Source organism: Gymnoscopelus microlampas (assembly GCF_963454915.1).
Source record: "Gymnoscopelus microlampas genome assembly, chromosome: 15".
Taxonomy (NCBI): Eukaryota; Metazoa; Chordata; class Actinopteri; order Myctophiformes; family Myctophidae; genus Gymnoscopelus; species Gymnoscopelus microlampas.
The window spans coordinates 44,351,386-44,378,956 of NC_139952.1; the positions used below are offsets into that span (position 1 = coordinate 44,351,386).

A 27,571-nucleotide genomic window follows, 5' to 3' on the forward strand; every position below is an offset into this window, starting at 1 on the left:
TATGAGTGTTGTGTAGTATTTTATACAGTTGCATTTTTCATTCCTATATATTCTTTGGACAAATTGAGTGTTATGTGTTATTTCATTGCATGTTTTGAGTATCATTTGTTTTAATTTATTAGGTGTTGTGCTCCTTGCAAGCGTGGATCCCTCTGCCAATCCGGCCACGGAGCACGTCATTAGCAGCCAGTGCGAGCGGGGCAGGGCGGAGGACTCCCCGAATGAATGGAGGAGCGGACTCATTCAAATATGGACACAGACAGAGACAGAGGAGAGGTGATACCTCGCCGGGTGAGGTACAGTCTACACACATCCGAGAGGGGCCTGGAGCGAGGCGTGATGGAGAGGTGTCCCCCATGCTGCACACGCAACTGATACAGAGGCAGTAAGTACCGGTCCATGCAGCACTTGACTTGAACAGTTACCTGTTGTCACGTGATCTATACAGTATGTAGCCGGGAACAGGTCAAATGGCACCTGCTTTGTGGTCACAGATCCGCCGGCATATTTTGTTTACCAAACTGTTTTGTGTGAGCTACATATTATGTAAACCTTGTTGTATACTGTATGTAAACCTTTACTTGAAAGTGTAGAATATGCATGACTACGTTTCACTGATTATGAAGTTTCCTTACTTCCACAAATAAGGAAACTTTATGATTTTTTAAAGATGTGAGTACATTTCCGTGTTAATCTCTGTGGGGCATTGATCGTTCATCCACAAGTTTGTGCCTGTAAGAGCCTTGCCTCAGGATTCACTAGTTTGACGATGTCAGACATGCTCGAAATGATGTTGTGGGGTGAGTTTTTTTAACCCCTTTTTGCCCAGTCTGTGAACCCTTCACGAACTTGGAGGCTTTTTGAGGTGGAACAGCAGTAGTGCATCAGGGTTGGAGGACCTGTGGCTCAGCATCATACCATCTGGTGTTGTGTGGTTGTAAACCCCAGTCTGTGTGTTGACAGTTGAGGCCCGGCCTCAACATTGAGTTGGAGCACTGACAGGCCTTGGGTTTCAACAGTCGCCCGTCCTGAAGGGGACGTTTTATGCCTTGGTCTTGGCCTTGGGCTTGTAATTTGGCCTGCCAGCTTGATGATTATGTTTCTAATTTAGTTTCACAAGATCCTGATTTTTCACGAAGAGGCGGTCATCTTTATCCCCATCACAGTTCTATATCAACAACCCAACATAGTCACAGTTTTACATCAACAACACAACATAGTCACAGTCTTATACACCACATACTGTATCACCAAGAGCTTAATATACAGTAAGGTGCAAGGTAGCCTACTAGTGGGCATAAATGATATGCCAGCCTAATATTAGCAGCACCCCATGCCTTCTTTGTAATGGCAACACTTCCTGTAAACTACATAGGGGGATTTCTGATTAACATCCTGTCAGACAGACAAAAAGAAAGTCTCTATTAAGCTGCTGTCATCATTTCACTCTACAACCTACAACTTCTTCTAAGGTAATGAAATAACAAATTAAATATTTTTTTTAAATTATGTTTTAAATACATTTTTAGCAGTTTGGTAGGATACAGTTGGGTCATGGCCCATCATGAACTGCTTGTCTCATTTAAATGCAAGAAAACCTAAATTATACAATTTTCAAAATCTTTAACAAAGTGATTATTTTTCTTCAATCACAGTACTTTTATAATCGGTGTACTGAACATGAATAGTGCTTGGGTGTCTGAGTAGTAAAATAGCCATGCAGGGAAGGCAATCTTTTATTCACTGTGTCTCTGGTTGAGCGAGTTGATCAACATCTGCATGCTGCTTTGCACCCATTACTGAATTACTGAATTACAGCTATTAATATGTTATTACAATATGGATGACTCTCATCATACATGTTGTAATGAGGGTCTCACAATCCTGAAATATAAACATTAGGGATGTGAATGACTCAGTATTTGCTGAGGCATGTTGGAGATCACTGTATGTGTGGGGTCCCCAGATGATTAATGTGCATCAACAGAAAGCACACCAACATACAGGATATATGTACATTTCTAAAGTGACAATTCAATGACTTTTAAGACCTTTTTAACACCAAATTGTCAAATGTTACGTAAGAAAGGGGCAAACATTGTGAAAATAGCCGACCGAGACTGTGTGTGTGTGTGTGTGTGTGTGTGTGTGTGTGTGTGTGTGTGTGTGTGTGTGTGTGTGTGTGTGTGTGTGTGTGTGTGTGTGTGTGTGTGTGTGTGTGTGTGTGTGTGTGTGTCTGCGGCATTCTCTGTGACTGTAACAACATCCTCTCTCATGCTTTCCTGTTCTACTGCAAAGGTGTTTGCAAAGGTGTTTTCACATGCTAGTATGTGCAGTGGAAAAACAACGACAAAAACCAAACTTCTGATCCAATAACCTAACTTCAGTTCATTTTATTTTCAACACTTTTGGACAACAAAATACATGTCTGTGTAATGTACATCAGTGCATTTAAAACAAGGCACAATCTCAAAAAGTCCAAGGCACATGTTGTCCAGTCCATTTGACATAAAAAGGTGTCCAAGATGCCGAAAAATAAGGGGACAGGGAGAAGCATAATGCTTATCGAGCCCTACCCCTGGCTCAGTTTGCATAGATAAATTAAATTGTCACAGTGTTTACAGCACACTTCAAGAATACAAAATTAACATGGTGTGTTTGCACACATACATACAGCATACCCTCCCACACGTGACCCTCTCTCTCTCTCTCTATGTCCCCCCTCGCTCTCTCTCTCTCTCTCAAACACACACTCACAACTCTCTCTCTCTCTCTCTCTCTCTCTCTCTCAAACACACACTCACAACTCTCTCTCTCTCTCATGTGAGAGTCAAGATGGCAAAGAGCTATACACAGTTACACTGTGGAACTTCAACTGAATTTACCAAAAAAGTAAAGTAAAACATAAAAAGAGGGACATGACATTCATTTTTTCAGTTTGTATCAGTAGTCAGGGAATATTATCAGAAAAATGTCCAATCTGTGAGTAAATTCCATAGGGCACAGTCCCACCACACTTTTATTTTACCTCTGGGGCGGAATCTGCCAATGCTTTGTCAATGCAAATGCATGGATTCTTGGAAAAAATGCGCAAGACCATGAATGCACGCTTTTGCATTGACAAAGCATTGGCAGATTCCGCCCCAGAGGTAAAAAAAAAATGCCTTGGGAGTGCGCCCTTACCAAGAAATGTCTTCACCAATGTGTTTGTAAAGGTGTCCAGTAACACATCTCACAAAGACTGACATTCAGTTTCCCTAGGGTAATCTGTGACAGCTGCTGAAAGTTGGGGTACCCTTAACCTTATGCGGGAAAAAATTACAAAATGTAATCCTGCTGTAAGTAGCATGTGAGGGGTCAAACTAGGGGTTTTTCATGATTCTGAATCCATTGCAAACATTTGTTTGCACAAAGAAAACACTGCCTGGGCTAAAAACGTCCATAGACACTTTTCCAGGTCATCGCAAACCATTTGTGTAAAAAGACATATTGCTGCATGCATGTAATTAAACGGTAGCTTTATTTGTTTATTTCAATTTACACAATCTCAAATGTCTCAGCAGTCATGCTACTTAAAGCCGAATTACATTTTGTAACTGTTTCCCGCATAAGGTTAAGGGTACCCCAACTTTCAGCAGCTGAATTTCAGTCTTTGTGAGATGTCTTACTAAACACCTTTACAAACACATTGGTGAAGACCTTTTTTTAATATCCCCTGACTACGGTGGAAAGTGAATGACAAAAAAAGAGCTAGAATGTATGGTCAAATGAAACCTAATTTCCATCCTTGCGTCCTCCACTCGCGCCTTAGCCCAGCGTCAAAGCGAGGAGGAGGGGAGGCGAGGATTACATGTGAGGATGGAGCAATCGATCAGGTTCGACTCAATAGCCAAATTCCAAAACCAATATTTCTTTCTACTTGCCTCTTGCGTTATCCAGATGTCATGTTGTATTGAAAACTCTACATCCTCTAGTATAGGCTATGCTTAGGAACAGAGCTATTTGACATGTATTCTCCAAATTAAAGATACTAGTCCATACCCGGTCGACGCATCCGTGGGGGGATATGCGCACATGATCTGGCAACCCGGTAGGCAGAACATTTTTGTAATGATTCACAGGAGGCAGGCAGTGAACACCCCATGTGTGCACATGGGGTGCACACGCCCCCAACACCTCGTACAATTCAGCAGTCAGTCTCCCAGAGCACTGACAATTCCAACAGTTAGTTTCCACTGGGCAATATTGAAGTAAAATAATATATAAAGAACATCCCATGAATGATACAGCTAACCGCCAGGTAATGCACTCCAAGGAAAAAATGCCCTGATATGAGATAATTTCTGAACATTTGGAGTTGAGGGCAGTCTCCTCATAGAGCTTTTCAATTGGCCGGTAATATTTTATGGGATCGGGTCATATATCTTTGTAGTTATCACTGTGGTTCACACGCACGTTTCAATACAACTGTGAACTAATGGACGGCTGACTGTTTTGTGTCATATTACATTGTTTTCATTACATTTTTCTTAATGCTGTGTATCACTCTCTCTCATGTGGACAATGTGTGAGAGAGAGAGAGAGAGAGAGAGAGAGAGAGAGAGAGAGAGAGAGAGAGAGAGAGAGAGAGAGAGAGAGAGAGAGAGAGAGAGAGAGAGAGAGAGAGAGAGAGAGAATTACCTTGGTTGTGGTCTGCACCTGCTGTTTCTTACATCTTTTCACATCCGACCGAAGAGAATGATGCTGATAAGTCAGTATTTCCTTCTGTTTTCTCTGTTTGTACCAGGGATCAACCATGGCAACTACACAAAAAGTCAACATCAAAGACATTCTGAAGCAGTTGGAAGATGCAGAATTAAAAGAGCTCAAGGATTTTTTTTCTGAGGATGAAGAGCTCCCTAAACAGATCCCCTTTCCAGAGCTGGATAAACTTGACAGGTTGGACACAAGTAAGAAGATACAGAAGACCTATGGAGCTGACAGTCTGAAGTACTTCATGGAGGGTCTGGAGCAGATCGACAGGAAGGACCTGGTGGAGAAGTTTTCACATGCAGTGTCAGCACCCAAGAGAAGTGAAGGTAGATCAAGAGAAGTTAAACATGGGTTTGTGTGTGTGTGTGTGTGTGTGTGTGTGTGTGTGTGTGTGTGTGTGTGTGTGTGTGTGTGTGTGTGGTGTTGTAGCAACAATTCATGGTCACTTTAGGATATTGACTGATTTTGCTGATATGAAAGCATTATTATTATTATTATTATACGTTAAGTATTGCTGTCCCACTTTTCTGACCCATATAACCTCACTTGCAATTTCCCAAAATTGCACCATTCTAGTTTTTACAAAAAAAAAGCTTTCTACACTTCCACACTCCCCTTCCCTAGTGAATCCCGGTAGCTTTCCAAAAAAGATTTTTTATTTAAAAAAAAGATATATTAATTTTTCATTTTCATGTATCGTTGCTGTAGTAGGCCAAACATGACACATACATTTTTACGTTCTCCAATATTGTAAAAGTTTGTAGGATAAATAAAAAGTTTAAACTTTTCTGTCAACTAAAACATTTAGTTGACACATTAATTGGCGTCTTTGTGTAAACAAACCAGTGTGTGATTCCCTGCTACACTATGGATTCCAAATGCAAAGAAAGAGAGTTGTTTCCTTTCACTGCCAATGCTGCTGGACATACAGCAGTATGTTTGATCTGTTGCAAGAAGTTATCATATTTAATGAATGCTTGTTTACATGTATTTGTATTTAGTCATTTTATAGGCTAATATACACTTAATAGCCCGTGTTGCCTTCATTATAAGGCTCAAATATGTTTGAAGCTCCAGACAGATTTTGTTTTTGGGGTCCAAAATGGCTCTTTTGATATTTAAGGTTGCTGACCCCTTGACTAAGCGATATGTTATTTATATATATTTTTAATATTATCTTTAATATATACTGGAAATCTATGGACAGGCACATAGGCGGCGGGTAACGAAGGCTAGGGTAGGCTAAGCCTTCCCAAATGTTATGCTGGGAAATTCTGGGAATTGTGCAAATTATATATAATATATGTGCGCAGCATTATTTAGTCTTTTTTTTAATAATAAATCAGTAAAATCAGGCAAAAATATGAATTAAATAACATAACCCTAACCTAACCCTAGGTTAGGGTTAGGGTTAGGGTTAGGGAAATCGAGTGAAATGGGTGGCGTCACTTCCACAACACTGAACAGTGCACGGTATACATGACTGAACAGGCCCAAGGTGTGAGGTGTGAGGGGGCCTTGGAAAATGTTGAAGGCCCTTCGGCCCATAATGTGGCCGTGATTGAATCCCATACAAATAGTTTTCATTGCTGATTTTGAGTTGGTGTTTCTTAATATTAGTTAGATATGCATTAGGACGTGCTTCACATTCTGTGTTCAAACAGTATGTACATTATGTCCTACAGCATAGTGGAACAGATCTAAGATTCTATTTATTTGTTTAAAGACCAGCTCATTGCCCATTTCCCACCTCAAATGTTTTCATATACATACAAGAACAAGAATATCTGTAACAAACCGTTCGAATATTATACTGGTGTTCGGATTTCATTTATTTTGACTGCATGTTGAACTTTTGATCCAGCACCCAGCCTATAGGTCCAGCTATGCGCGTCTTTTATCTTTTTCTAATTTTAATGTTTCGCCCATAGTCTCACCCGCAACTCAACTGTCATTCCCCTTAGCTTCAGCAAGTCACTTTGTTGACCAACACCGGGTTGACCTGATTAAGAGAGTGAAGATGGTCGACTCCATCCTGGATCTGCTCCTTGCTGAGGGTGTCATCACCCATGAGGGCTTCAGTAATGTGAGGTCTAAGCCCACCTCTATGGAGAAGATGAGGGAAATCTATGAGCTCCTGCATGCCAGTGGGACAAAAGCCAAAGAAATATTCTACAAAGGTCTTGAGGAAAATGAGCAGTTTCTACTCCAAGATTTGAAGCGTAAGTAATTGTCTTAAGAACAGTAAACATGTGGTACATTAATATGAAATGACTCAACATACTGTATATATGTACTCTCAACATGATATTTTTGCTCACTTTGATGCACATGTCATCAACTTCCTTCAGCACAACCTCCTGACATGCAGGACGAAAGGAGACACTCCGCTCCTTACTCCAAGTGCTGAACACATGTGAACACAATCACTTTTTTTTTGAGAATCATAACGACTCCTCAACATAATAGGCAGTGACAGTAAGATAAGCTAATGCTGTTTCTACTGAGGCACTCCTGACTCTGGGAATACCCAAAAGGGTGCACTGCCATCTAGTGTTTTTTTGGTGGAACATTTTGATTGATTCATTGATTGAATACTTTAGTAAGTTTGCAAAAAGTACAGAGGTACAATTATACAATAATGCTGAAAGGATAACACAAAAGCCTGAGGGCTTGCTTCCATTGTGGTCATTGTTTCCACCTGGCTACATAAAAAAAACATTTTTTTTAAGTTCTTTGTTCGAGGCCTTTGCTTAGTAGTGAATTAATGGTGGTTCTGCAAGCTAGTCATAGCATTCATTAGAGTTACATTGTTATGTAAATGCATTTTGCAAACAATACAGCAATTTGATATAAGATGATTTACTTTTAAAGACAAATATTTTCAGTACTTTAAATTATATAAAAGTTTTCCTGACCGAATTTAACCGAATTTAACACACACACACACACACACACACACACACACACACACACACACACACACACACACACACACACACACACACACACACACTCATCATGTCTATATTAGATGGTGATCATATTCTGTACACTCATTTTCTCCAATCTGTATGGTAGAGTATGTTAATACGGTAATTTGGTCTAGATTGAATGTATCCCCTGAGCAAGCAGGCAGGCTCTATTAGCTCAATTGTAAAAATGTCAGCACTCCCTCAGGAAACCAGGTTAAAATCCGGGGTAGAAGAGGAAAGTTACATAGTGCAACTTTAATAGCTTTTGTTTTGTTTTGCTCCCTTCACTTTACAGACCCCCCACCCACTGTCCAACCCCCCCACCATGGCCCACAAGACAGCCCAGATCCTTCCACGACCGACCCTCTTATGATGAGTGACAGCCCTCATGTAAGTTTTTATTTTTCACCTGTATTCCCATTCCATATTTTACCAAGGAGTCCTGGCCAAGACAGCAGCATAAAAACATTACATAAAATAAACATAAAACAGCAATATAAAAATCCATGTATAACAAAATGTAAAATTAACAATAAACAAGAAAGGTACATGATGATGTAGCAGTGTTCAGTAGCAGTACAGTGACAAAATAGTCCATGATTATCTTTTTAAAACCCTGCATGCTGATAAGAGAGTATGGTTTTATGTAACTCACATCAAGATGAGGATTGGAGACTGTAATGATTTTATTCTCTAGGTCATTCAAAGTCTGGTCAGATGATGTGGATGAGAGAAGTTCATAGGAAAACACAAGGTGATGTTTCAGTTATAGCAGCATAGAAGAAGAGCGATGCATCGGGAACACATTAAGTCTCAAAAAAGCGTCCAAGTTAACATGTTCTCATTTATTGAAAGACAAGCAGTCACATATATACATTGACAGAATTTAGTGTTGGACAGCCCACTGAGGCGGTCTCGTATGGGCGTAGCTATTACACAAATAAATTATGCCTGTATGTGTAAGTGAGTGAAGTGCAAAAGTTCATCAGATGAGATAATCGAAGACATCGGCTGGGCCCCTTTGCCACATCCTGGATTGTCAGACAGATGTGCTGATGGGAGGATGTGCTGTGGCTTTCCAGAGACCCAAATTGAGCAACGTCGTCAGGGTTTCACCACGGGTGCAAATGGCCTCCCGCACGGGGCGCTATAGCCTCCCCGATTTACATGAAGGCTGGTAGATGAATCTTGTAGATAACTGTCATTTCTGCAAACATCGCAAACAGTTCTAGGCTAGCGTTTTACCAAGAAACGTTAGGGTGACAAGGGGAGAGGAAATAAGGTTAAGAAGCACTGCACCTCAGCACTTCCATCCAGGACAGGTTGCACATTTAACGTAAAGAAAGCCAATTACTTTTTCATTATGTCAGTGATGTGAAACTGCATACGAGGAGTTAGGTAAAGGAAAGTTAGGTAGAGGAAAGAGCATTGTATAATATTCACAACAGAGACACATTAAAAGCAGTTTCACCAAAGAAAGGTTTGTGGAATAACAGACAAAGCAATAATGTACGGAAATTGTTCATGTGATACAGCAGTGTTATTCCATGAACCCGTACACAAAACGTGTTATGTGGACCAGGTTTAAGTGTACAATGCGTCCTTAGTCTGACCTATGCTCTGTCTGTCAGTCCACTGAGCTTCATAGGAAACACCCTCTGCTGGCCATCCAGGACCTATCCCAGGTCAGAATATAATCCTTGAAAACTGCACTGGTCAAACCTTTAAATGCCATATATCCTCAAGGAATATAGAAAAGGAAAGAATGGTTCAAAAGGAAAATGCAATCACCTGCAATGTGCATGATAATGATGAAGTTGATGTTTTATCTGCTTCCTCAGAGGATATCTCGTGGGAAGGGGTATTCTGTTGTATTCTATTTAGATGTATGTATGCTGTTTGCTTGTCCACAACTGCTAAGTATGTTATTTGGAAAGTATGTTATTTACAAATATTCTACAGTAGCTTTGATGGTTAGCCTACCTTTCACCCTAGATACTTAGATTCTAGCACTAAGCTGGCACTTTGTATGTCGCCCCAAGAAGAGCTTCTGATGAATGCCAACATTTTAACTATAAATTGTTCTATTGTATTTTAACTGTCTGTATGTTTAGGTTATTTTTGTTTTTATGTCTTTATTAAGACCATTGTATGGGGACTCAACAGAACTCTCTCTCCACAGGACCCTCGGTTGGGGTTGGAGAAGGAGCTGCTGGTAGCTCACAAAGGTAAGGCCATATGGAATTCAAATGTAGGGCATCCCTCCCAGGTTTACCAGAAAACTCCAAATCCCCCTTCCCAAATGTATCATCATGATATGGGAGTAATTATGATATACTCCCATCACACTCACACGCACGTGCGCACACGCACACCACACACGCACACACGATCCAATCATGTAAGTATCAGTAAAGCATTTTTACATCTCTATACCAAAAAGCGATCATATTATACTAGTTTAGTAATAGTAATAGCTTTTATGTTTTATTGTTTTGCTCCCTTACAGACCCCCTACCCACAGTCCAAAGCCCCCACCATGGCCCTCAAGACGGCCCAGAACCTTTCATGACTGACCCTCTTATGCCGAGTGCCAGTCCTGATGTAAGTGTCTTTTTCTTTTTCACCTTTATTTTACCAGGAGTATTCCCCTTCAGATTCAATCTATTTTTACCAAATCCTGGCCAGGGCCTGTTTCCCGAAACCTAGATTGGGGATTAAGCAGGAATTTATCAACTGTCATGGATGAATTTATGTTGGATTAGCCATGAATCGGTTTCATGAAAGCTGAGTTATCTTGCCAGATTAATTTAGCCAGTAAACATGGATATGTTTATCCATGACTCGGTTTCATGAAAGCAATGCTAGATTAGTTACCATGGAAATTTAGCTGTGAAGTTAGCCTGGTCCTAATCTCTGAAAAACAGCAGAGGAGGATGTTTTTCCTTTTTATTTGACGATGGGTTCCCAGATTGGCCTGGTCCAGACCATGATAGTTTACAGTAAGTATAATATTGACCGTCGTGGAGATGTCACTTGAATTTAATTACTGTGCATGTTGGAGTGATCTTTTCAAATTTATACAAACTAGGCTTGATCTTTAAAGCTTGATCGTTTGTCCTTTTATTTTTCAAATCATGCAATTCAATAATTTAGGAAACATAATAGTTTAATCTGAACCACTTAAACCCTCAATTAGTCAAGCTCTTTTTTCACTTTAGGCCTACACCTACAGCCAATCTAGCCGATCTACAAGCTCACAACGCGTCGCAACGCCACGCATGTAAGCTTGTAGATCGGCTATTTTTGGTGAGCGTTCCCACCGAATAGGTTTGCTGGGGTTCAATTGGTTAAAGTGAATCAAATAGGCCTACATCCCGTTTATTTTCTATTTTTTGTAAAAATGAATACTTTACTAAATGTTGCTGTTACTGATTGTTATATAACATATTAATATTATTCTTACACAGTATTAAGAATTGTTATTATATGATGATATTATATTTATTCATATGATAATTTCATTATGAATTTTAAGTTAAGAGTAGTGGTTAAATGTAACCTATATTTTGGGGGTACTTAAACATTCAGTCTCTCCACTATTGCAAGCAATCTCTCTCTCTTTTATTAGGCTACAGCAGTATTTCTTGTATAAGCTTACTTCCTTGTAAGCGCTTCAGGATCAGTAAATCTGTGCTTTTAAAGGAATACGTGAACGTGCATTCAGCCTGGCTCAACAAAGTCGCTCCTTCTCAGCCTGGCTTGGCGTTAGTGGAACAAACTGAGCAGGCTTGTCAAACCTGGATTTGCCTTTACATCCAGGATGATTTCATTCCGCTTTCATGAAACAGGCCCCAGAAGCAAACAAAGTTTAACAAACATAAATATAAAACAGCAATATAAAGATCCATGTATAAGTAGAAAAAGTGCTCCTCGGACCACAAGTCTCCGCCAGGTCAGGTAGGTTATTATGGCCTCCTGGTGGCGCTATAATAGGCCAATGTGAAATTTCTTCTTTCTCCTTTCATGGCAATCGGACACTGCATTCATTTTGTTCCAAAAATGTGGTTTGCTAAATTAGACCTGCTGGTGGCGCTATAAAAGGCCAATGCTCGCATGCTGCCTTCTTGATTTGAGGCATTTTGTTCAAAATGAACCAATCCTGCAAACTTTGGAAGACAATCTTAGCCAATCAGGATGGAATATGGAAAATCGGACAAATCCGTGTTGATCACATGACTATAGAGATACTGTGTACCGATTTGCGTGTTTTTGGACAAAATATGTAGGAGCAATATAAAACCATCTGAAAAATGTGGGGCAGAGGTTCTATTCAATCCTACTTGGCTAACATTGGCTTCCAAAGTTTGCAGGATAGGTCCGTTTTGAACAAAATTCCTCAAATCATGAACGCAGTGTGCACTATTTCATCCTAATTGGCTAAGATTGACATCTAAAGTTTGCCGGAGTGGCCTGTTTTGAACAAAATGCCGCAAATCACGAACGCACTGTGAAACTTTGCACGCACATTCGCACTACGTTGAGGAACAGATGCCACCCTTTCAACATTGCCCTATTATAGCAACACCAGAAGGCAGATTTTTGCCCCCAAAATAATTATATTACTCCAACAAATATTGTCCAAACATCATGCACATATTATCTCTTCACTCAAGTGATCAAGACGGATCCGTCCGATCCGTCACATTCCAGCCTGATCGGTGAATTCCGAACTTTGCTGGCCCACACTAACCTACCTGATCTGGCAGAGAGAGAGAGAGAGAGAGAGAGAGAGAGAGAGAGAGTATTACCTTGGTTGTGCTCTTCACCTGCTGTTTCTTACATCTTTTCACATCCAAGAGAATGATGCTGATAAGTCAGTGTTTCCTTTTGTGTTCTCTGTTTGTACCAGGGATCAACCATGGCAACTACACAAAAAGTCAACATCAAAGACATTCTGAAGCAGTTGGAAGATGCGGAATTAAAAGAGCTCAAGGATTTTTTTTCTGAGTATGAAGGGCTCCCTAAACAGATCCCCTTTCCAGAGCTGGATAAACTTGACAGGTTGGACACAAGTAAGAAGATACAGAAGACCTATGGAGCTGACAGTCTGAAGTACTTCATGGAGGGTCTGGAGAAGATCGGCAGGAAGGATCTGGTGGAGAAATTTTCACATGCAGTGTCAGCACCCAAGAGAAGTGACGGTAGATCAAGAGAAGTTTTTACTAAAAAGCTTTCTACGCTTCCACACTTCCCTTCCCTTGTGAATCCTTGTAGCTTTACAAAATTAAATAAAAAATATATGGACATTTTTAAAACAAAAATATAATATTTTATTTTTAATTGTCATTTATCGTTGCTGTAGTAGGCCAAACATTACACATACATTTTACCGTTCTCCAATATTGTAAAAGTTTGTAGAATAGACTAAAAGTTTCAACATTTCTGTCAACTAAAATATGCGTCATAGCCTGCGACACATTCATTGGCTGCTTGTATAAACAAACCGGTGTGTGATTCCCTGCTACACTATGGTGCTGGATGTATGTTTGATCTGCTGCAAGAAGGTATCATATTTAATGAATGCTCGTTTACATGTATTTGTATTTGTATTTAGTCATTTTATAGGCTAATATACACTTAATAGCCTATGTTTAATGTTCTCTCATGTAGCCTACACAACTATAAAGGATAGGAAAAATATGAATTGTCTATAGCGGCTAAACCGAATGGTACTGAATACATGGTTCGCTCTTGTTTCTCTTTCTTTCTTTTCTTTTAATAGCTTTTATGTTTTGTTTTGCTCCCTTCACTTTACAGACCCCCCACCCACGGTCCAACCCCCCCACCATGACCCACAAGACGGCCCAGATCCTTCCACGACCGACCCTCTTATGACGAGTGACGGCCCTCATGTAAGTTTTTATTTTTCACCTGTATTCCCATTCCATATTTTACCAAGGAGTCCTGGCCAAGACAGCAGCATAAAAACATTACATAAAATAAACATAAAACAGCAATATAAAAATCTATGTATAATAAAATGTAAAATGAACATAAAACAAAATGGTAAATAAAATGGTGCATTTGTATAGCGCTTTTATCCAATGCACTTTACATAGATTGTGCATTACATTCACCCATTCACAGCACACATGTTCATACACTGATGGCGGAGGAAACCATGCAAGGCACCAACCTGCTCATCGGGAGCAATTAGGGGTTCAGCGTCTTGCTCAAGGACACTTCGACACTAACTCTGGGGGAGCGCCCCAACCCGGGATCGAACTGGGAACCTTACGGTTTCCAGTTGACTCTACCCGGCCACTCTACCCCTGATCCACTGCCACCCCTACTAAAACCCCCTACTAAAACTCTACCTCGGCCACCCCTACTAAAACTCTACCCCTGAGCCTCTTTCTCTCCCTCTCTGAAACAAACGTTTCAAAAAGTCAACCACGGTGCGATTCAGATCAGAAGCAGTGTTGCCGTGTCTGCTTATTATAAGCGAGTTGCTTGTAAAAGATATTGGTGGTTGCGTTTTTTTAAAAGCTTATTTCCAAAGTGTAGTTGCTTATTTGGCCTTGTTTCTTAATTAGTTGTTTTTTACTTCTTTGAAAATAGCTGCGACACGTTTTGAGCTTGTAGATCGGCTATTTTATTTGTATATAGGTTTAAAGTGCTCATGCCTACTCTGTGTGGAGTTTGCATGTTCTCCCCGTGTCTCCCAGGGTAGTTGATACCCTCACAAAAACATGTAGTAATCCTGGTCACTATACCGCCTCCCCCATGACAGCCGGGGCGCCTGATGGAGGGGAAGGGAGCTGGTTGGAATAACGTGTTCCTTCCACGCGCTACGTCCTACCAGGGAAACTCCCCCCTGTCAGGTGAGAAGAAGGTCAGTTGGCTCTCATGCACTGAAGGAAGCATGAGCTCGGCCCTGGCCTCCCCAGGCTGTGGGGGACTGGCATAGCGCTGGTGTAGGGCTGGTGTAGCGCCCAGGATCACTTAGGAAATTGGCACCGGGTGAAAAAAATGGGTTACAAAAATCGTGGGATAAAAAAAAAAAAAAAGTGCTCATGCGGCCTAGTCGCTTTTGTTGGGCTTGTTTTCATAGACCTGGTTGCTTATTTCTCTCGCAAAATCTGGCAATACTGTTCAGAGATACATACGTGCGTCACACACACACACACACACACACACACACACACACACACACACACACACACACACACACACACACACACACACACACACGGCTCTCTCTCTGTCTGCAAGCCCTATTCCTTCCAAATAATAAACAGCCCCATCCTTGAGCAGGCTCGCTCACTCTCTCAATCTGTTTTATAATGTTTAACTTAATACTGTCTGGACTGTAATATTGCGGTTCTATGTAATGTGCTCTCATTGGCTGTAGCGTGGCTCTAGATCGGGGCCGACAGACCCGAATATCCAACATGTTTGAAACCTAAAAGTTGTCAGGAACATCTCGCCGACCGCACTTTATCGGGTGGATCTTCTTGGAGTACCTTACACACTGCACGATCAACACCTCGCCTAGGAGCGCCCGATCTTGACTGAGATCGGTGGTTTTGTCGGCGAACACCAAAAAATATCCCCGACAGTGAAATCGGGTCAAATATCGTACAGTGTGTAGGGGTCTTAAGACCATTGTATGGGGACTCAACAGAACTCTCTCTCCACAGGGCCCTGGGTTGGGGGTGGAGAAGGAGCTGCTGGTAGGAGCTCACAAAGGTAAGGACATATGGAATTGAAATTAGCAGTATTCAAATGTAGGGAATCCCTCCCAGGTTTACCAGAAAACTCCAAATCACCCTTCCCAAATGTATCATCATGATATGGGAGTTACTATGATATACTCCCATCACACTCACACGCACGTGCGCACACGCGCACCACGCACGCACAGACACACACACACACACACACACACACACACACACACACACACACACACACACGATCCAATCATGTAATTATCAGTAAAGCATTTTTACATTTTATATCTCTATACGAAAAGGCGATCATATTACACTAGTTTAGTAGCTTTTATGTTTTATTGTTTTGCTCCCTTACAGACCCCCCACCTACAGTCCAAACCCCCCACCATGTCCCACAAGACGGCCCAGGACCTTTCATGAGTGACCCTCTTATGACGAGTGCCGATCCTGATGTAAGTATCTTTTTCTTTTTCACCTTTATTTTACCAGGAGTATTCCCCTTCAGATTCAATCTATTTTTACCAAATCCTGGCCAGGGCCTGTTTCCCGAAACCTAGATTGGGGATTAAGCAGGAATTTATCAACTATCATGGATGAATTTATCTTCCGAGCCATGACTCGGTTTCATGAAAGTTGAGTTGTCTTCACCAGCTGTTTCTTACTTCTTTTGACATCTGAAGAGAATGATGCTGATAAGTCAGTCTTACCGTCTGTGATCTCTGTTTGTACCAGGGATCAACCATGGCAACTACACAACAAGTCAACATCAAAGATATTCTGAAGCATGTGCAAGATACAGAATTAAAAGAGCTCAAGGATTTTTTTTCTGAGGATGAACGGCTCCCTAAACAGATCCCCTATCCAGAGCTGGATAAACTTGACAGGTTGGACACCAGTAAGAAGATAAAGCAAACCTATGGCGCTGACAGTCTGAAGTACATCATGATGGGTCTGGAGCAGATCGACAGGAAGGATCTGGTGGAGAAGTTTTCACATGCAGTGTCAGAACCCAAGAGAAGTGAAGGTAGATCAAGAGAGGTTTTTACTAAAAAGATTTCTACGCTTCCACACTTCCCTTCCCTTGTGAATCCTTGTAGCTTTACAAAAGAAAATAAAAAATATATGGAAATTTTAAATTACCTACATAATCCATATACTGCATATTATAGCATTACTTAAGGGTCGTTCACACCAAGCACTATAACTACGGTTGTATATCGTACACCATTGTCTTTGTTATAGTTTTGGTGTGGATCTGCCATCCACAAGTTGGAAAGAGCTTTTTAAAACTGCTATCTTTATAGTTATAGTGCTTGGTGTGAACGACGGCCCTTTACTGTTGAATCCCATTCCAATTGTTTTCATTGCAGTCACTAAACACAATCATATTCTTAAAACCATTATTATTATATCATTATTGTAGAACTTTTTTTCTTAACCCGCCCCGTCCGCCACGTCACAGAGCCCAACCCGCCACGGAGCCCAACCCGCCCCAACCCGTCCCACAAAACAATATATAAATCAACGACCCAGCCCGTCCCACAACAAATGTGGTTATCGACAAAAATCTAAAGTCCCTTCTGCTACCCCCAAAACCAAGTCCGTATTTTCACACACACACACAGACACACACACACACACACACACACACACACACACACACACACACACACACACACACACACACACACACACACACACACACACACACACACACACACACACACACACACACACACACACACACACACACACACACACACACACAATTTGGAAGTCAATTAGCCAAATGGTATGAAGTATCAAAAATATGTATGACACATGATTTCCCATTCCTCATGTGTTGTATCTACAGGAGGTGTAATTTCCCCACCAAAAGATACAAGGTAAGGTCCACTCCTGTGTTGGAACGGCACAGTTGTTGTAATGATGTGGACAGATATGCCAGAGTTACTGCTCCTACTCTATTGGTTACTTATCAAAGATGAATTACAGCAGCCAACCTCTTTATGTCTCTAAAACGTCATATTGTGTAACCTGAATATGTTTTTGAACAGTGTGCATACTGTCTTGTCTTGTACAATATGTACAATTAATTATGACGAAGACATGCTGTTACTTAGGTGTTTTTATTAACCAGACTCCTGCATGTAATATTTACACACGACGGCTGACGTCCACTCACTGACTCTGTAACTGATGACACACCCTTCAGTACGTTGCACCAACTAATCACAACCCTGATTACATTAGACACTAAGTGGTGGTAGAGTAGAGTTAAAGGGATATTTCACTTTAAACAAAAAAATGGGTCATTTTATCGTCTACTCAGGCTTTTGGGAGCACCCAGACAGTTTTTAAGTTCCTTGATTCAGTATTTAGATATTTGATATTCATTTTAGCAGACACGACCCCTTCCTATAGAAACCTGTTGGAACTTCAAACTTCAGAACCAAGGACGGGTGTTTTCGATGAATCTAACATGATTAAAATTGAGTTTGAAGTTACAATGGGTTTGTATGAAGGGGGTCGTGTCAAGCAACTTAAAAACTGTCTGGGGGGCTCACAAAAGCCTGAGTAGACGATTTTTGAAAAAGTGAAATATCCCTTTAACTGTGTATATCCCAAGTCCAACATCAACACAATATCAATCAAGGATATTCTGTGAGAATAGTATAAATGGTCGTAATCCGAAGACTCCACCTTAGCCCGTATGCACTTGTCGTAGCACTTGCCCTAACCTTGGCGACCTGGCAGGCTTATGCAAAATTTAAATAGCATGTTATGTAGACAGATGCCAGGTTAATTTGTAGACCTGGCATCCTATATAGTGTGTGTATAGTTTCAATGTGCAGATATTTTTTTTAATATATATTATACTGTTTAGACTGATGATAGGTTCTTGGTTTACATGTGATCCTAGATTACTATTTCTATGCATTTGATGTATTACCTCGTGTTTACACATTGAGTGCCAAAAACAAGAATCTACGTTTAAAAAAAAAAAGAGAAAAAAGAAATTGTTAAAAATTAAGAGTGTCTGCTAAATGCCTAAATTGTTAATTGTAATTTCTGGTGCCTCGTTCAATACCTGCTTGATGTTTCATTCATTTGATCAATTTGTCTTATATGCTGGCTCTATGTATTTGTTTCAAATGTACTACACAAGAATACTTGTGGCAGTTTGCAGTGGCGTGCACAGACATTTTGAGGGGCAGGTGCTCAAGTAAATTATAATTTTTTGTTTACTTGGTCTGCTGTTTTTTCCCTCTACACCTATACCTCTTTGCCAAAAATAGCCGATCTACAAGCCCACAACGCATCGCGCTGCGAGTTCTCCTCAGAAAAGGGATGCTAGGTTTCGAGTGGTTATGGTAAAAAGAAAAATCATATCACATAAAGATTTGGCGGACCCCCTGTAGTAACTCTGAGGACCCCCTAGGGGGGGCACTTCTGGTCAAGAGGGCAAAGGGCAGGTGCCCTAGCACCATGCACCAAGAAGACGTCTATCTGTGCACGTCCCTGGCAGTTTGGGATTTTACTAATGTATGGCATTGACTGCCCACACAGTAGTCATGCAGAACCACAATACGCTTGTCATAAACTATTTTCTTTTTCAGATGATGCTTATTTTGTTCAAAACTGTGCACCTCATGCATTTCACTTGTTAATCCACCCATTATCTCCAGTATCTCTTCCTGTTGGCGGAAGATGTGCCCCCAGTTATCTCCCCGTTATCTCCGCTGCTTCATGGGATGGGGTCTATCCTTAGGCTTCGTGACGTTCGGCTTTTCGGTGTTAGTTGTAGGTAAGACCCACCATTCAGTTACAGTACATGATGCTATAAAGTATTTCCTCTCAGGATAAGCAGTGATGTGAGGAACACATTATGTTTATCATTACATTAAGTAATAATATTACTTTCATGTGTAACAAAGTAATATACCACATTACCTTTTTTTTCTTTCAATATACAATATGCAAAATGCAATAGATAAGACTGAACATGAGAGAGAGAGGCCCATGCAATTAACAAATGAGCATTGGAAACAGTTGAGCAGAGTTCTGAGGGATTGTGGATATCATAATGTATCTCTTTATTTTGTTGCTTATAATGGCAGATTTCAAACTCCAGAAACTCCTCAAGACAAAGGTTTGCCAAATGTTGTACTTCATCTACACAACAGATTCTAGTATTCTACTTAGGCTGCCACTATAGCTTCCGATCACCATTCGTGGCCAGTCAGTTTAGCCGGGGCCAGGAATTGAACCTGTGACCCTTTGTTTTACAGGCAGCCTCTACCCATTCAGCCATGGCAGCGCTACATCACAATACTTACATTAAAATACTGTGAAAATGCCATTTCATGTTGTCTTTATAAAGTAGACTTGCATTAGTTAACACACGTGTCAGAGCGGTCAGCCTGGACAATTTTGAGATTGAGTCAATTAGCTTTGCTCAGTAAGGTCTCAGAAGGTTCCCCTTCCATGACTTTTCCTAAATATTCAATCCAAATGATCTCCATCTGAAACGTTTTCTAAATATGAAATTGACACCATCCCGGACATTAATCTTCGGCTAGATTGACCGCTCTCACCCACTCTCCCCCCAAGCAGTGCAGGTATTCACACCTCAAACCGCCTGGAGATGCGTCATTGTTATAGTTAATGGTATCATTTGCATCCATTGTGCATGGATGTGTGTAAAGTGGTGCAGTGTTTCACTTGTGGCAACTCGAATGTTACTGAAAGAACAGTTTATCCCGTTGTACAATTTTTCAGATGACAGCCAAATCAAATCAAATATGTCATGATGAATCTGGACGGCTGTAAAATCTCAAGCTCGTTCCCGAGAAGTTCATTTAAAAGGCAACAGCAAATGAAATATCCAACTTCAACTTCACCGTGCTAAACAGTGTTTCCATGTCCACTTATTATAAGCGACTTTGGGCTTATTTTTCTGAGAAGTTGCTTGTAAATATTGGTAGATGCGGGTTGCAGTTTATTGGGCTTGTTTCTAAAGTCTAGTTGCTTATTTGGGCTTGCTTCACAATCTTTTTATTATTTTGACCGGTGGTTCTCAAATATTTTCGTGTCATGGACCCCCAAATTAATATGTAGGCTAGTCGTCCCTATAACTCCCATCTGAAAATGTTTTGTGCCAGAACCCGTACCAGATTTTTATTGTTACAATGTTTCAAAAATCTTCCAAACATTCACATTTTATTTCAAGATTTTCTTTTCTAAGTAGCAGATCTACAAGCTCACAACGCGTTGCATCGCGACACGTTGTGAGTTTGTAGATCTGCTATTTTCAATTTGCTTGCAGATTGGCTTGTAGATCGTCTATTTTCAATGTATACAGTATATAAATGTATACTGATTAATATATCACTGTCCTACAGTACGTCGGAATGGGGAATCGATCTATTCTGGACACAGCTTTTATCCACTGTTTCCTCATGAGATGTTAAGACTTATTAGGCTATTGTGTGGCGTTCATGTGATCAATATACAGTAGCCTACAGTATTATAAATGAATACTGCGCGGACACTGCGCCTCAGTGACATTAAGTCATGATAGTCTATTTTCATCATTACGTGAAACTTTGGCTGATTCGGCCGACACTGGCAAACACACTGAGGGACCTAATAATTCAGCTCTAAATGCAACTGATAGCCTACATTACAAAATAAATAAAAAGCGGTGGAATGTGCAGCATGTCTATATTATGCATAGGCTACAAGCAATACATGTTTTCTTTTTTACATATGTGTTGACAAATGTTGGGCACATACATATTGTTTTTGAGGTTTGGCACTGTTGTTATTGTAGGAATTGTTGTAAATGCCGGTAAGATCAAATATGGGCGTAAATTGCTTAGTGAATCCGGCCCATTGAGCGCAAAATAAGGTGTGAATCAGGGGAACAACTGTCAAAAGTTTTTAGACCCTTTTCAGAGAAAGTTCAGGGCAGTGTGAAACTCAAGTGTCATGTCTCTAGGTGTATATTATCAAGTAGTTTAGCATGAGATTCAGCCACTTGGAAGCAAGGAATGGGACTATCAGTTTTAGAATTATGTTTTAAATGTATAATGAGGCATTACTTGAGATTAGACTGACAGAATCAATACAATCATTCATGCTAAAATGTATTGGTATTAAATGTTCTACACCTCTCTTTTTACAGTCCTTGCTTTTGGGTTTCCAACATCATTCTCCTTTAATCTCCAAATCGTCTTTTCCCTGACGGCCGTGACATGTTTTCCTGGCATCATCGCTGCCATCGTGTCCTATAAACACTCCTGGTCCTGCAAGGGAGGAAGTCTGTTGGCTGCAGGGACTATGTTCCTTGTTTCCTGTGAGTTTTCACACAGCATCCATGTTAATATAACTCTGACTGTACAAATGTAAAGGAACCTGACTCTGAGTTAGAGGTCCATTTCCACACTATTAGAGTTACATTGACACTGGGGATACATTTGTTTTACTGTGCATGCGTGCGCGCGCACACACACACACACACACACACACACACACACACACACACACACACACACACACACACACATACACACACACACACACACACACACACCGACAGACCGACAGACCGACAGACCGACAGACAGACACACACACACACACATATCTGCACGATTAATTATAATCTTGTATCTTCCCATCTCCCACCTCTCTCAGCTTGCACTCTTTTTGTACCCGCGATCTTCACAAGCTTCTTCATTGCCGAACCAAGTCAGTCCGAGTCCCCACGACACCAACAAGTCATCCTCATACTATTTTTGCTTCCTGGGTTCATGCCCTTAACTGCAGGTAAGGACGGAGAGAACCCACAGACACTCTACTCTCTAAACATTAACCACAATGATATCCTAATCTGAACCTGGGCAGATGAAACAACAACAGACTCTGTGGTATTCTTAAAGTTTATCTACATTATGTTGCAGATTTGCATTTGACTTTACTCTGATAGAACGCATATATTTAGCGTTTTGGTTCCCGGTTGTTTTCCTTCTAATAAAGTCAGGACCAAATAAATTAATTGACACCGTATTATTCTATGAAAGACACTTTTTGTGCTCTGTTTGAGACAGCCGTTCTAGAGCGGTGGACCAATTGAAGCCCAATACCGCCTGTTGAAATCTATTCAGCTAGAATTTTCCTAAAAGCTAGATTGTAAAAGCCACATGTTCTGTAATCTACACAGTAACTATTACCTCTTTATATGACTGAACAACAGTGCCCTCTCTCTGTTGCAGGTGGCCTTTACATTTGGGCCTACATAAACAGAAGGATTGGCCCAATCTGTGTTGAGAGATTAGAGGGAGACAGCATCAGACCAGTGGCGTCCCCAGGAATTACATTTAGGGCAGGAATGAATTTTTCTTGTTAAAAGGTTAAAGCATTAGATTCTGATAGTAGTCATCGCTATAGAGTTTTTGTTCAGTAACAGGGGTCTCCCCGTCTCTCCAGCTCTTTAATAAAAAGAGAAGACATTTTCAGGTAGGTGACACAATTTCAGCCAATCAGGAGAGAGTACCCATTTATCAGCATATTGTTTTATAGTGTTCCAGTTCCAATTGTCTATCTGTTCATTTCTTTGTGTCTTCACTTCTACTTTCACTTGTTTAATCTGTATCCTGACTGAGTTTTCTATCCTGATTGGATAATATTGGTATTCCGACCAGACAAATACTTTTCTGTTTAATAAAGAGCTGGAGAGACATGGAGACTCCTGTTACTGAACAAACACTCTATAATAATGAGTACTATCAGAATATAGAGATATTTAACACTTATTTTAACCAAAGTTATTACACGGCTTGGTTGAATGCTTGATTCTGATTGGTCAGTCATCGGTCATTATTTCTGGATAATGACCGATGAGCTCTATAACGGCTCCCCCACACCTGCAAGAGACAAACAGCTGTTTGATATACAAACTCCTTTATATTTGTAATTGAAACTGTGACATAAAAAACATATAATGTAACGTTACATTACACAACATGGACGTACAGTGAATACAGTTGTCAGTGTTGTCAGGGAGTTTAAAATACTAAACCACGTCTGTGACAGACTTGGAAGAGAAGTTAATTATCTTCACACCAACAAACTGCGTTGTTTTCTTTCAAAATGACAGGATTATTCAGGTGAGTTTATAGTTAAATACAGTTATAGCTGCTTTAATAGCATTAATATATCCATGGAATAGAGCTGGTTTGTGTCATTTCACTTTTATTATTTTACTCAGTGAAATTGAATATGTTTTAATGAGCTGTGTTTGACTGTGATGTAACATGCAGGGCCAAAGAATATAAAGTGTGCGTGTGCATGTGTGTGTGTTTCAGTTGTGGTTAGATATTATGTGTAACTGGTAGGCTATGGAAAAATGCAAAAGGACAGATATGTGTATTATTTTTTAAATGAACAGGCCAGTAAGGTGCTTAAAGATGCTCTGGTCCTTATACTTGTAAAAATGGTATATTATAACAATGTTATGTTGTGTTGTTGACGGTGTCCTTGTATGAAAGCTCATAGTTATTAAACCCTCACCTGTAAGTCCCTCTGAATAAAGAGCATCAGCTCTTTACTAACAAAGTGATAAAGTAGAGCAGGTGGTCTCAGACATTTTCATATCAAGGACCCCCAAATTGCAATTTTCCATTTTTCAAAAGTAGCCGATCTACAAGCTCACAACATGTTGCATTGCAATGCACTGGCTATTTTGTATTATCTGAAGTATAAAATAGAGTTAAAGTGTTCCCCATTTTGCTGGGGACCCTCTGGAACCCTGTCATGGACCACTGGGGGTCCCCTGACCCCACTTTGAGAACCACTGAAGTAGGGGACCTTATCAACTGACTGATACAATGTTTCTACTGTATATACTGCTACAACCTGTCATAAAAAAAGACCCTGCTGCCATCTAGTGGAAACTGAAGTACAGACCAATCTCTCATTAACCACTTAATGGGGAATACCACTAATTTTCAACATTGAACCATGTCATAATATACCTTAGAGCTGTTGTGTAGAAATAGGAAAAAAAAGTCCCCCCCCCCTTCTATGTGGCCTAGAACCAGAGAATTGATTGTTGGGGTCATGCGATCAGTGACATACGGCCAGTGTACTTGTAACTGCTGTCATTGTTTATAAGTTATATAATAATTTTAAAAGTCCAAGTTCATAATTAAGAAGTTATTTTAAGTCACATTTATGTATACATTATGTCTTCTGTATCAAGTTGTTGTAATACTTTTAATTTTTAAGTGTCAAAGTCACGTTCTGTGTCTCTGGGTCTGCTCTCATGTGAATGGGATTCACACAGGACTTTTGCATTAAGCAATCAAGCAGCAAGCAGCAAGTGAAGGTGCAGAAGCTTAGTGTCATGTTGGTCACAAGAGACTGTCTAAAGTTATAATAAAAGGTTACTGTCTAAAGTTATAAGAAAGGTTACTGTCTAAAGTTATAAGAAATGGTTACTGCTCTAAATGTATGAGAAAGGTTACTGTGTAAAGTTATAAGAAAAGGTTATAAGGACCTGAAGATTAAAGAGTAGGCTACTCCCTTTATGTGTTGCATGCAGCCTTGCATGGGCATGGATGCATCCATCCATACCACACACACCTACATGGATGTACTAATGAAAGATGCAAGGGAGGAAAGTACTGGTGAGATGTACATATGTACTGTATGGAGATGACTGGAGAGGATGACCTAGAGAGAGAGGGGTCAATGAGTCCATGAGATCCAAAGCTTGACCCTGACCATCACTTACACAGCTGGTGAAGCCAAGAAGAAGACATCTCAGGTTAGGAACCTGCTTTTTTTCTTTCTTTTCTTTGCTGCTGCTGAGTGTGTTGTATGTGTATGTGATTCAAACTATTGCTGTATTGTTGTCATTCATTGTGATTCATGTTCTATTGTTGTCATATTAGGACCCAATGACAGGGTGGGGATGACAAAATAATCAGTGATTGTTTCTGGCTCTGGAATTGAAGGCTGATGTGAATCTACAGTACAGTGTGTCTGTTGTGTTGTGTTGTGTTGTGTTGTGTTGTGTCTGTGAGTTGTGAGACAGTACGGTACAGTATGTGTATACTAGGCTGTGTTGTGTTGTGCTGTTGAGGCTGTCGAAAAGCAGAATACAGTACATATAATAGGCTGCATGTTGTGTTGTTGTTGAAGTCGTGAAGACGGGTGTAGTATACTAGTAGATGGTGAGTTGTGACAGGGTGCAGTATGTATACTATAGGTGGTGAGTTGTGACAGGGTGCAGTATATGTATTCTAGTAGATGGTGGGTTGTGACAGGGTGCAGTATATGTATTCTAGTAGATGGTGAGTTGTGACAGGGTGCAGTATATGTATTCTAGTAGATGGTGGGTTGTGACAGGGTATAGTATACATTTACTAGGTTGTGAATTGTGACAGGGTGGATGTACAGGTATTGTTTTATATTATCGGCTTGGGTGGAAACACCTCTCTCTATGTAGATTATTTCTTTATTTTCTTGGCTCTACAACAGTGACCCCGTCCATCACTTACACAACTGAACAATTCAGAAAAAATCTCCTAAAGTCTCCTAATTTGCCTAAATTGACAATGTATATTTGTAGACGTTGGTGTCTTTCTGATTTTAGTCATTTGTGTATCCCAATACATTTTGTGAAATAAACAGCTTTATTATTTACATATATATTTATATATATTCACATATAAATGTAGATATTTCTTTGGACTTAAAATCATTGTTTTATATGGCCTTCCTGCCCTGGCATTTAGTCTTTGTTCCCTCAAAGAATGTACACCACCAAAGGCAAGTGCCTTGCCCATAAAATGATTCAATTCCAGGCCTGCACACTGTTATTTTGATTAAAATTAAGATCTTGTTACCGAAAACACAACAAATAAACCATTGGTGTTTGCAGTATGGTGTTGCATAGAGTTTTGCCTCCGCAACAATAGCCTATGTGAAAGGAAATGTTAATATGAGTTTCCAATAAAGTTCCTCTTCAAATAGTTGTAATGCATTTAATTCCCCCATGCCACCAGTAGAGGTCAGCACTAAACCAACAAAAGACAAATCTACGGTTAATGTCCCTGAGCTAATGTGATTACTCAGTCAGCAATGAATGCATAAGAGTTGAAGATAAGTGAAATATTCCATCCTTCCCTAAACATACACACTGGATAATGCTTACATTGTCTACAGCAGGACAGCCTCAGTTTCACTGATAATCTAAAGAGTGTCCTTGGGGAGAGGTTTTGTATATTCTGTGTATATATGGTGGGGAATGGACTTATAGCCTACATAACTGCATATGGAAATCCATTTGTTTACCTTTTTGTTTGTTTGTTTCTTAGCAAGATAAGTCGAGAATGGATGGCCATATTTTCAAGCAAACATGGAGGAAATGATCAGTAGGCTGCACTGACAAGATAGTTAATGTTGTTTCAAAAATAAATAGATGTAGAACAAGATATGTTGTTTGTATGGGCATGCAGGGTATAAATATTTGACATATTTATTTTTATGGGTGTGTGTAAGTGTGTGTATTCCTCCAATCCAATGCAGGAATACTCTTTAGCCGGGGAAGCAATTAAACAGAATGTCCTTGAGATGGAGAATTCCTCGTCCGTGGGAGCAGGGTGGAGTTTTTTTTATATGCTGATGCGTGTTTGTTCCAGTGCTTTGGATTCTTTAATCAGAACTTCCTCCATGGTGTTGTGTCTGTGAGAGTCACCATCAGCTGGAACCACTGCCAGTGAGCTCATGAATACTTGGTCCACTGGTGACGCACAAACAATGAGAGAAATGTAAACAGCAAGTCAGTGGACGTGTCCCTCTGTCCAAGTTTCCATACTTGGTCCCCATGTCTGCTGACATGAGATAAACTCACCAACATTGTGTCCCTTTCCACCGGATTCTTTCAAAACCTGCCATAAAACTTCTCTAAGAGGCCTCTGTCAAATACAATGAGACTTTTCATGTGAGCCTGGTAAAGAGTTTCACCAAAATAAATTACAGCAGGCCTGCCTTTCAAAATCCATTGCTTGCTACTAGAGATTAGGCACA

General features: G+C 40.3%; 1 protein-coding gene across 1 annotated transcript; it reads left to right on the forward strand.

The window, feature by feature from the left end:
• Positions 1-221: 221 nt before the first annotated feature.
• Positions 222-23,236, forward strand: LOC311061808 (uncharacterized protein; the record flags this gene model as incomplete). Its single annotated transcript, XM_084080505.1, has 18 exons — positions 222-385; positions 3,812-3,875; positions 4,787-5,078; positions 6,717-6,899; positions 8,023-8,117; positions 9,359-9,412; positions 9,910-9,955; positions 10,237-10,331; positions 12,640-12,931; positions 13,548-13,642; positions 15,434-15,482; positions 15,827-15,921; positions 16,202-16,493; positions 17,325-17,355; positions 19,159-19,277; positions 21,660-21,830; positions 22,172-22,303; positions 22,750-23,236. 18 exons carry the CDS (start codon positions 222-224, stop codon positions 22,881-22,883), a joined length of 2,403 nt encoding a protein of 800 aa, XP_083936631.1. The 3' UTR covers positions 22,884-23,236.
• Between the last annotated feature and the right edge of the window lie 4,335 nt (positions 23,237-27,571).